A 12,094-nucleotide genomic window follows, 5' to 3' on the forward strand; every position below is an offset into this window, starting at 1 on the left:
GAATTGTAGGTGACCCCCCCCTCCCCCCCCACATGCCACCAATAAATGCATTCAGCCCTATGGGTGAGACCTCATATTTTTTCTGTTTATATATATATATATGTATGTGTGTATAATATTATGTGTACAGTAATAATACATATATAAGATTTTTCTGATCCAAACCAATGTGAATTAACTGATTTACTTAGTTCATGAAGAACAATAAATAATATAAATTAATACCTAAGTAGTAATTCTAACATTTGTTGTAATATTACATAATTAAAACTTACACAATTAGTAGTATTTGCAGTGAAATTATTAAATGCAGAATTCAATTTTAACAAACTGAAATACTGTGTTACTACAAAAGAATGAAATATAGCCTTTGAACCATTTATATACAGGTATTTCTCTTTGTTAGACATTATCAGAGGATGTGGTTTTACTGTTGCTTGATGAGTATAGTTTCTGGAAAGTTAAATTATTTTACTGATAAAAAATATGAATAATTTGCATTGTGTTGTTCCCAGAAGGACGTTATCAAAATATAATTTAGGAAAAATATTTTTATATTATAAATTATTTTTATATTATATTCTTATTTTTATCAAATACAATTCAAGTCATAAAAATGTTAAAAATTCCTATCACATGAAAAAAAATAATAATTCTCCATAAACAGCATTAAACTTCACCAAAATACTCCATTAACTTCATCATTAAATATGTACACAAAAAAAAAAAAATATCGACCTTATCATCACAGAAAGCAAATAACAAAGAAAACATTTCAAAATATACTGATAAAACAACAATACCCTTATTCACAATAATATTACTTACATACACAAGTTCAGATTATTATGGCTACTCAAAATATTCACTCATTCACATCTCAAACCATCCAAATAAACTATCAGTTTTTATAACTATCATACAGTCTTTTTGTAAATCCCGGTAAAAACTTTACTAACTGTTACAAAAAAATTATTTATTTTTGCAGAAAATACCCTCAGTGGCTTTTAAATGAAAGAAAAATTATTCAAATCCGACGAGAAGTTCGTTAAAATTTTTTTTTCCGAAGCCATAAGTTTTAAAAATTACCAGCGTTAAGCATGTCCGAATGCTCAAGAAAAACATCTTTCTCCCTTTCTCTGTTCGTCGTAATTGGCTGATGCATAACATGGGTAGAGTTAAGGGAGAAAGAAAGAATGTGTGTGATGCTCGGGGGGGGGGGGGGAGAATTATTGAATTCTATTTGGTGCTTTTGGGGCGAGAGAAAAAGTTGTTATTTAGCAGGAGGTATGACATATTTTCGAAATTTTTTAGTGAGTGATTTTGATTCGAATTGCAGTAATTTCTTAATTTGTTTAAACCTTTGGCAACAGTGAACAAACCAATATATTTTGCTAGGCCTTGACCTTAAGCAACAAACAAAATATATAATATATAGAAAAATAATATATATTCAATAACTGTAATTTTTGTTAAGCTTATCGTTATACAGCTCTCCTGAAGGAAATTTGCCCAGAGGTAAGACTTTTATCCGTTTTGTTCATAATTGTTTAATTGTTCTGAGCGTTGGAATTGCCAATTTAGAAAAATCTGGATAATGATTATAGAGAGTTATGATTTTAAATATTTCACTGTCAAATATCCATTATTTCGACACTTTGTATAAGAGTTTTTTCCCTGTGATGAACATCAGAAAATTTATGGAATGAGATGGCCAGGAGAATCTGTTTGAAGTTGATTTTGCATTTATTTATTTAACATTTACTTATTATTGATTTGTTTATTGTTATTTTTTTTCTTTGATTTTGGTATTTTGCTTTTGCTTAGTTTTTGACATATATTCTGTCCCAGGAGATTCAGTTTGAAAGTATTTTCTGTTGTGATGAACATCTTAATAATCACCAAGGAAATTAATCCCGTTCATTTAGATTGAAGTTCCATGAAATATTATTCATAAAGATTTGCGATAATCTGCTTTCTAATTGTGCGGTTAATATTTTTTTTTATTAGTAAATTTTGTTGCTGTTTTGTTACTTTGATTTTGGTATTTTGCACATTTAGCTCGAAAACAGATTGATAGATTTGGTCGGTCTTTTTAGATATTAAAATTTTGTTTCATATAGATTTTCACCAAACAAATTGTTTGTGTTTTTACCCAAAGCTAAAATGTTTACATTATATACAGGGGGGGAGGATAGAGAGGTAAATATGAAAGATAGTTGATTAAAAATAGATTTTCTCTTTAAAGTTATACCTCGGAGATTGTTTATTTCCATTGTTTCTTTACTTACAGAGTGTAGGATGTTAAAAAGAAATTATCTGGTAGCTAGTTCAGGAAACGAAGACTAAAGACAGAAACATCGTTAAAAAAACAAGCTGTGGCTTTGGAAAAGTTTTTCAAAGACAATTTTAGGCTAAGTACAAGTGGAAAAATCAAGATGATTTGGATAGTGTTGAAGTTGAGGTCGTTGAGGATGTCATTGTTTCAACAAAGCAGTCTTCATCAATTTCTGCATGGTCTTCTAGAACACCGGTACCTGATCGTGTTGAGTAATAAGAAGACGAAGAGGAAGAAGCAAAAGGAGTAGAAAATGCATCGTACTTGCAGCTGGAGACAGATGAAGAACATCCAGTCGTTTTGGTTTTCAATTCTGATCCACCACTATGGCCTGAATCTATTTCTAATGCAGAAAGGATTTTTTTTGACAGCAGGTCCAGCGTCCCCAATGTACAATTTTGATTTCCCTACTGATACCAGCGGACGTAGGTTCACCTCAACAATTATAGAAGATATCTCAGCAACGAAGAGAAAATTCACAGAAATTTGTTGGTGTATTCTGTAGCCAAAGACTCAGTTTTCTGCTTCTATAGCAAAATTTTTACAACGGCTTCATACGTCTCTTTTATGATGGCTATAGAAATTGGTGGCATGTAATACAAATCCTCAAAAATCATGGAACTACAAAAAAACATTCTGAAGCCCAAAAGTCCTGGCTTGAATTGAGTATTTGTTTAAAAACTTTGCAAACAGTAGAAGCTACTTCTCAAAGATTTTGGAATGCAGAAACCCAGCACTGGAATGCCGTTTTTAAAAGAGTAGTTTTGATCATCAAACCTTTAGGAGAAATCTGCTTGGCATTTAAAGGTAACAACAAAAATTTGTATGAACATAATAATGAAATATTTTTATAGCTAGTCCAACTATTAGTTGAATTTGATCCTGTCATAGAGGAGCAAGTAAGGACAACAAACATAAAAATAAACAAACATAAAATAACCAACCACACACTTGAGTAAAACCATTCAAAATGAGATCATTCACCTAACTGCACACAATGTCAAATATAACATATTAGATGAAATGAAAAAATCAAAATATTACTGTTATATTACATTGCACATCTGACTCAAGTAAAACACAACAAATGACTTTCGTTATAAGGTATGTGTCAATTGAACAAGAAGACATCAACATTCATAAACATTTTTTGGCTTTATTTCAACTGAAGGTTCAACAAGCCAGGAAATTTTCGAGCTTACTTGTATTTCATGTCTTACTTTGAGAGCTAGAAAACTTGAGATTGCGTTTTACAAACATGAGGCCAAGGATTCAATAATGGAACAAACATAAAAAGAGAACATGCGAGATGCAAGCAAAGATTAGAAGCATCAACCCACGTGCTTGTTGTTATACCATGTGGTAGCCACTCCCTTAACATGGTGGTAAATGATATGTCCAAATCATCACTAGAAGGAGTCAACTTCTTTAATATTGTCCAAAAAATTGTACTTACTTTTTCTTCATCGACTTTCAGATGGGCCATTCATCACTTTAATGACATCCTTGTCAATGCATCCGAAATAGATGCAGAAACAAATATTGAATCAATGCCTAGACATCAAGTTCGTCAGCGAAAAAGACAATTTGATTATGAAAATCAGCATGAGCCCATAATCGATGCACAGGAAAAATACAAAATTGAATTCTTTTGCCATCTGGTTGACTCTGCAATCAATTCTTTAGAACAAAAATGTTCTCGGCTGCAACATGAAAACAGTTACTTCTGCTTTTTATATCATATATATGAACTAAAAGATGCTAGTTCTTCTGTAATTTTGGTCAATTGCAAAGATCTGAAAACCATTTAAAAAGATAGAGAATCATTGGATATAAACAGCCTGGAACTTTGTGATGAAATATCAGTGGTTTGTTCTCTGTTAGAAAATGATTTACCACCTTTGGAAGTTTTGAAATTGATAACAAAAATGAATTTTTCTCCAAACTTGGGCATTGCTCCAAGAATTTTAACAGCGCTTCCAATTAGTGTTGCATCCATGGAATGCAGTTTTTCAAAACTACGTTTTCAATTAACCACACATCTCAGAAATGGTCGACTTGAGACTGTACAAGACTACTCTTCACTAACACTCATACTTATCCTCTGAAGTAATACCTGATGGTGATTCACGGAGGATAAACAGGAAAAAATAAAAATAATCAAGAACTATTTGCGAAAAAATTATCAGACCTCACTGCATTAGGAATTAGAAAGAGTATAGATGTTTCTGAATTAATAATAAACAATTTGTCTGAATTATACTCCTGTTGACTGGCTTTTTAAATGAAGTACTTTAAATGAAAAGTTATTATAAATATTTGTGTCAATTACTGAGTTACACTGTTGTTTTTTGGGTGTTCACTAAAAAAATTTAAAAATACCATATACATTTTTAAGTATGCTTACATTGTGGTTCCTTAGGGACGCAATTTTTTACTTTTGCAGGGAGCGGATCAAAGGCCAAATCCGATCCTGATTCTCTATACTTACTTTGTTTTAAACCAATGCGGTAAGAAAGTCTTTTGGTACTGATAATCTGCTTTTGATTCTGATGAAGAAAGTCTTTTGGTACTGATGCACAGTCAAGCTTGAGCATCAGTAGTTTTAATGTGCTGAATTAGAATTACTTTTTCCCCAACAGGATGTTGTTCTTGCCGTTCAGCATAATATGAAGAACAGGGCAATCATCCAATATTTAAGCACTGAAATGGAGGAGCAATGATTCTGAAGAACGAAGTACCCACTACTAAGGATTCAATCGGGCCGAGGCGTGATGGTGAAGACAGCGCGAGTGACGAAAAGCTTCCTAACTTTGTTTCACCAGCCAATCATTCTGCTTTGCTAACTCTTACAATTAGGTCACTCCCAGCACATGCGACTCCCTCCAGCGAGAGGTATATTGAATCCAACAACTAGGGCCCCCAAGAGTAGCATTCCTGCTAGGCCGGAAGGCGTTAGCATGAAAGGACTACAGTGGACGGACGGATTCAAGGGCAATCACGCCGGGAGAACGAAGCACATATGCAGCTAGTCTCCCAAGATCAAGCCGGTAAATCTTTTCAATCTGACCTAAAATATAAGAACGCAATACCAACTCCGTCCATAAATAAATAAATAAACATAATAAAATATAACTGACAAATTAATATATACCCAGCCGATAGAAGAATAACACAGCAGCAAGGAACTTTCGTCCAGGCACTGCGATTGTTTGGGAGTATACAAATTTCCCGCTATCCTAGCGTTCTGTTCAGTCCCGCAAAGATTCTTTGAACTGGAATTCTCCTATTCAGAAATCTTTGATTATATTCTCGCTGTGAAGCTCGTGCGTTTTCATTGCAGAATCCATAAATAAAAATAATGCATACGTATTCTTCATTGTTAGATTTAAAAGGCATTGTTAGATCATGACGTACAGCCATTAGTCTATTCATTTATCTAAATGTTTATTAAGTTTAAATCCAATAAAAAAACTTAATTGTTGGAATCAGCTGTTAGTATTGGCAACTTATGATAGAAATTATTTCAAACAAATTTATATAAAATTAATTTATAATTAGTTTTAAAGATTTAAAATGAATCGTTTTAGTGACGTGTTGTTTTATATGAATTTTTCTTTTCTTTTTTCATTTTGACTGTTTATTTTTCTAAAATATTACATCGTTTGGTTTTGTAATGTGAAAAATCTTGTTTCGTTTGATACGTAGTTAAAATCTGTCACATTTTGTTAAGTTTTGTTTTTAATGATCTTCGATTTTATTATATTTGTATTTAGTTTCTGATGACATTATTCTTAAAATTTTACTCAGAATCAAATTCTCTGCAAATTTTGTTTAAAACTTTTAAGTATTTATTACCTAGTAAACATACTTATTATGCTGAACTTAAAATAGTGTGTTTTGTGACCACAAACTTATGTCTTTTACCCCATTTCTCTAAAACTATTAAAAATACAGTTCTGGGAACGTTTTTTTAGTGTTTCAGGATAGATCTCATAGAAAATCACTAAACTTATCCCTTAATTTGGGTACCAATAATTATGCTCTGTGTTAATTTTATCGAAGACTTAGAAATCAGGTCGAAATTTTTCCCCAGCAGACAATTGTTAACAAAGCGTTTCTGAACCTACGTTTTATTAACTTCATTGTTTTCATTTCTTTATTCTTTATTTTACAGAAGAACATGTCCTGAAATTGTTTTACTTTCTTCATGAATTTCTCTGTATATAGAGACAAAAATTCAAAACAACCGCTACACCCTCTTGGTTTTACTAACACCAAGACGGTATAGCGGTTTGTTTTGAATTTTTGTATGTTTAATAAGAGATTCGATTACTTTTTGAACATAATCTAATAATATTTTTTCAATTCCTCTTTTATTTAAAGTGATATCCTATTATTGTCTGCACGTACATAGGTATCCTATGTACGTGTCACAACATAGGTATCCTAGATGAGTTGTTACAAATGTAAAGTATTTTGTCGAATTTTTTATAATGTTTGTGAGAATGGTACCATGTTAGGATATGTTTGTATGGTGATTAAAAGGAAAACATTCTTCAGGTGATACATTTTAGTCCTACAATGAACACATGAAGAATTTATAGACGGCTCAACATTCACAAAGTACAGTATGAAGAACAACACATGCTCACGGACTGAGTCCTTATCATGTCCAGAAAGTTCAACACCTCCAGCTTGGTGACCACATTAGACAACTGCAATTTTGTTAATGGGTTAACAATAATTAGCACCCAATTCCTTTATTAACATATTCTGTTAAAGCTACTTCTATTAGCTTACTTTTAATGCTTGTTAGCATAATTAATTAATTGTTTGTTAGCTTACTTTTAATGACATAAACAGAACACAAAATTCACATTGGTGGTCTGAAGAAAATCTACTTGCTGTAGTCTAATCAAATTTCCAGCAACAATTTTCAGTGAACATTTTTGGCATGATCAATAACCGATATTAGATCCTTTCATACTAGAACCTGTCACAGGAAGAAATTATATGGAATATATAAACAATGAATTTCTTGCAGTGCTTGAAAATTTCTCATTGGTGAAATGAATTGAAATGTACTATCAACTTGAAGGAGCACCAGCATACTTCACGAATGAAGTATGCCAATTTTAAGATGAAATGTAAAATGGATTGGATGAAATTCATCGCTAAATTTTTCTATTTTACATTGGATATCATGAAAACTATGGGAGCTTCAGTTCTGGGACCTGTTTTATTTGAGTTTTCAGGTCAACCAACTCAGGTAACAGTCAAGTTTATCCCTTATTTAATGCCTCAAAAATTTCAGTATGACCTCATTTCACCTGGGAAACTGAAATCTGGGTGAGATTTTTCACTAGCCGAACAAAGCTAGACTTGATAACAAAGCTTTTTCAGACTTGTATGGACTTTCTTCCTTATTTCAAGTTGTAGAATCAGCTCCAAAATATTTCCCTATCCTCCTGAATCATTATGTATATTAGCAGTTAGAGATCTCATGAACTAAAATCTGACTTTACACAGATTTTAGCATTGTAGCTATAACAATGCTCAGAAATGAACATTCAATTAAACTCTTGACCTAAACTCTTGAATTAAACTCTTTCTTAAATGACAATAACACTAAGATTTAAGGCATAATTGAAGCTTGCCTTGTGTTTCTGGTACAAGAAGTTCTGACTCAAAGAAATTCCTGTAATACTTTACCAAAGAAACAACTCTCAACTCACAATAAGAAGTCATTATTCTAATGAAAACCAAACTGATCATTTTACATTCAACAACATATTGAATGATACACAACTCAACAGTAATAATTAAATACAATATTAAGAGTTATAAGAAATCGTGGAAAATAACAAAATGTATGTATTATGCAAAGCTTATTTATTCTTAAAAACTTTTGAAACAATTACTTTTGATTACAATAGTAATAAATAAAAAGAAGATAGATAATTAAAAAATATTTAAAGAAAAGGAAGATTTATGCAGATCAATACTAACACTTTCAACAGAGCAAAGATTTTTACATGACCAGAAAAGTATTCAGTGAGTAGGATAAATGTAACATATTTTTGTTATATAAATATAAAAAATCATAATGGAATAACTGATATTATAGTTGATTACAAAATACACCCTTGTTCTGTGAATTAGTTTCTTCCACTTTTTTAGGACACTGTTGCTGACCTTGATCTTTTTATGAACTTCCTTGTTGACCTTGACTTGACTGAATACCTTTACCAGGTATAAATACATTTCCTGGAGGTGCAGTTACATCATAGAATCTGATGGTAACTCTTTGTGTACTCATGTTAGGTGTTAAGAATTCCTGAAGTGTATCAGCACCTGCTCTAGGAACTCTGTCAAATGGATACCCCATTGCTTTACGATCAGGATATCTTGAATCCTTTATACCACAGAAACTTATACCTTTAAGAGATTGTGCATCAACTGTCCCTTGGTCCTGGACCTAAAATAATTAAATTAAGTTTTATATATTAAGAACAGTTATCAAATTATTGAATGTAAATATATATATATATATATATATATATATAAAATGGTCGGAATAATCCTGAAGAAAATAATGTAGAAAAAGATATTTAAAGCAAAATTATGCAAAATACTAATTTTCATACATAACACACAAACATCAATCATAATAATACAATAATAAATGCAAAACAATTATAAAATACTTAAGTATGTTAGAAACACTCAGATTCAAAGAAGATTATTACAAAAAATCAATTACACACTACAATATTCATTTATTTGTGTTATTCAAATAAATAAAAAATGCGGTATCACAGTTAATCAACATGCAAAAATTAAATATCATTAAAGGTGTTTATATAACTAATGATATAATAAATAAGAGTGCATATCCATTATTTTGTAACTACTGCAATACAATAATTGGTAAGAAACATTGAATTAAATTTTCCAAAATAATTTCTTTGACATTTAAGTAGCACTGTTTTATGAAAATTAATGCATCTATCACCTTCAAAGAAGTACATAAAAAATATTATAAATGCATTGTAATTTAGAACAGATATTGCACAATAATTATATAATTTTACAAACCCGATCATCCTGGAAATTGGTGATCATAACAAAGAGTACTGCTCTAAACCCTTCAGGACTTCCTTTAGGGATCAACAAATGTTGTGGCCAGCCACAACCACAATAGTTGAATTCTGCTATGCCAGATTGTGAACTTGGAACACTATTGAGATCTCTGAATGTTCTCTCAAAAGGAATAGTAACAGTTGACTCAATTGAACTGCGAGTTATTGTGTTCTGATTAGGTTGAACTAAAAAAAATAAAGAAAAAAAATCTCAGTTTTTTAATACAAATCCATGCATTTGAAAGACTTGTAATACAAATTGGTAATATTAAGCTTGCTATTTTGTTATGTTCAAGTTGATTATATTAATAAATACAATTATTACACACTAGACAACATGTTTATTAAATATATATACATATATCACTTAAACTTTTCACCAGAGTATATGAATTTAAGTGTAAACAGTTCTTGAAAACTTCTTTTTGCTGGTATATTACAACAATCTTTTTACAGCTTTTCTATGTATTAATTTGGTTAGTCGGTAATTATTTTGTATCATTTTTACCAGTGACCATTGTATGAAACAATATCAACACTCTTATGTTCAACAATTTCTAATTTTTTTAGATAATTTAACAACCAGTGATTGACCAGTCAGTTCATTTAAGAAAGTGTTTTCTTGGAATAATGTGAATTCACATAACTAAGAAATGTAAACCTTATATAATGTTAAAAATAAAACAATATCAAAGCATATAGTCCTGAAAAGTTGTTACTGTTTGGATCATTATTATTTTCATATATGAAATAGAATGTCTAATCTAATAAGCTAAATTTGTGTTATGAAATTCCAATAACAATGATGTCAGAATTTATTAGTGACATTTATAGACATGCAAATATTATTTGCAAAAATAAAGAATCACTACAAGAAGTTTTTAAAAAATGTAGAAGCTAAAGGATAAGTTATACATGTTTTAACTAACACTAAATGCTAATTTTTAAATATTATGTTCTTAAATTATAATTCTCATTAGTTATAATTATTTTAGTTACAAATGGTAGGTCTAGTTGAGAGATGAAACTAGCAACAAATATAATTAAAATTTGACTAGCAAGGTATGTCTCAATCTGTGAATTTTTCTAAGAGAAATACAATTTTTTTTCTACTGGTACACTACCACATTACTTTTTTTTAATTCAGGTTGTTAACTGTATATTTAGAGATCACATAAGAAGTGGGTAGGTATACTATTCTATAGATGTAAAAGGAATTGTGCAACGTTTGCCTGGATGAATCAAGGAAAGTTCTAGTAAAATCTCTAGTTAAATAAAATTAGTAAAAAAAAAAAATATTAATTTAGAAGATAGGTTGAAATTTATTGTACCACATAATAATGTATACATTATATGCACACATTAAATAAGGATACAGAATTTTCAGGTTTTTGAAAATTTCTTTCTTTATCAGTATTAATTAAATACTCATCAACAGATTAATATTGTTTCTGTAAAAGAAAATCATGAATTTATGTAAATTATATTTGATGTGAAAATTTGTTAAAAGATCAGTAATTTATTAAAAATTGCAACAGAATCATAATAAGATCTCTAAATGTTTTCTCAAAAGGAATAGTTACAGATGACTCATTTGAACTGCGAGTTATTATATTCTGATTACATTGAACTACAGAAAAGAAAGAAAAAAATCACAGTTTTTTTTTTGATAAAAATTCATTCATTTGAATGACTTGTAATTCAAACTGGTAATAATTAGCTGGCTATTTTGTTGTGTTCAAGCTGATAGTTGTAGAATTATTTTGTATTACACATAAATAATTGTGATAGCCGTTTTCTTTTTTAATTTTTAGTTTGCTAAAAATCTGTTAAAATGTATCATATTTACCAGTTCCAAACAAAGAACTGGTAACCAATTTTTGACTTCTTAAGGCTATTTCTGGCTTTTTGAAGTAGCCTCAAGATGTAAAATTATATTTTTGACAGAATGTATGTAGGCATAATAAATATTTAATTATGATGACAAGCTTAGCACATTTTTAAGATGCTTCAAAGGCAGGCAGTTTGATATGATTTTGTGGCAGATAAAATCAATTTGATTATTTTACAAGTTTTTATTACCTAATAAGATTCAATGTATCTCAAAAAATTTGTAGTATGGGAAACAGAAGTACTATGTTCATTTTATTTATGTGATTACTATATATGCAATTAACAATATTACGTTTTCTTGAGAAGTGCAATGCAACAGTTTTACTTAAATTAATTACAAAATCTAACTCAGTGTAGAGCTACTTTATAATTCCATTATTAATTCAGGAATTTTTCTTTTTTTTTGTTCTAGATATTTCTCTTTTACTAAGATAGTAAAAATATTATGCAAAAGAATAGCTGAAACAATTATCAATCATCAATGTGCTGAGAAAATTAATTAAATTTACTGTCACATTTGGTTCCTGACATCATTATTTAACTTCTATACTTAAATAAAAAAGTGATTGAAATTCAAATGATTATACAGGATAAGCTTTTACACTGTCAGAAATACTTCGCAAAGAATACTAATGACTAATAAACTAAATGTTTATTAATTAAACTACTGTGATTTTTTTTTAACACTGATCAATTATATTCTTATTAGGTTTTTAAT

At 29.9% G+C, this 12,094-nt stretch overlaps 2 protein-coding genes across 2 annotated transcripts in view; both read right to left on the reverse strand.

Annotated features, from left to right (window-relative positions):
* Nucleotides 1-409, reverse strand: part of LOC142321993 (phenoloxidase 1-like) — a 57,206-nt gene extending 56,797 nt beyond the window's left edge. Inside the window, exon 1 of the mRNA XM_075360562.1 lies at nucleotides 276-409. The gene's annotated coding sequence lies outside the window, so the exon portion shown is untranslated. The remainder of the gene's footprint in view (nucleotides 1-275) is intronic.
* A 7,807-nt stretch (nucleotides 410-8,216) lies between these two features.
* Nucleotides 8,217-12,094, reverse strand: part of LOC142321995 (phenoloxidase 1-like) — a 29,074-nt gene continuing 25,196 nt past the window's right edge. Inside the window, exons 12-13 of the mRNA XM_075360563.1 lie at nucleotides 9,440-9,669; nucleotides 8,217-8,819 (exon numbers count right to left, since the gene is read on the reverse strand). Coding sequence (XP_075216678.1) covers nucleotides 8,547-8,819; nucleotides 9,440-9,669 — 503 coding nt within the window. The 3' untranslated portion in view covers nucleotides 8,217-8,546. The remainder of the gene's footprint in view (nucleotides 8,820-9,439; nucleotides 9,670-12,094) is intronic.

This window comes from Lycorma delicatula, chromosome 3, assembly GCF_047948215.1.
Source record: "Lycorma delicatula isolate Av1 chromosome 3, ASM4794821v1, whole genome shotgun sequence".
Taxonomy (NCBI): domain Eukaryota; kingdom Metazoa; phylum Arthropoda; class Insecta; order Hemiptera; family Fulgoridae; genus Lycorma; species Lycorma delicatula.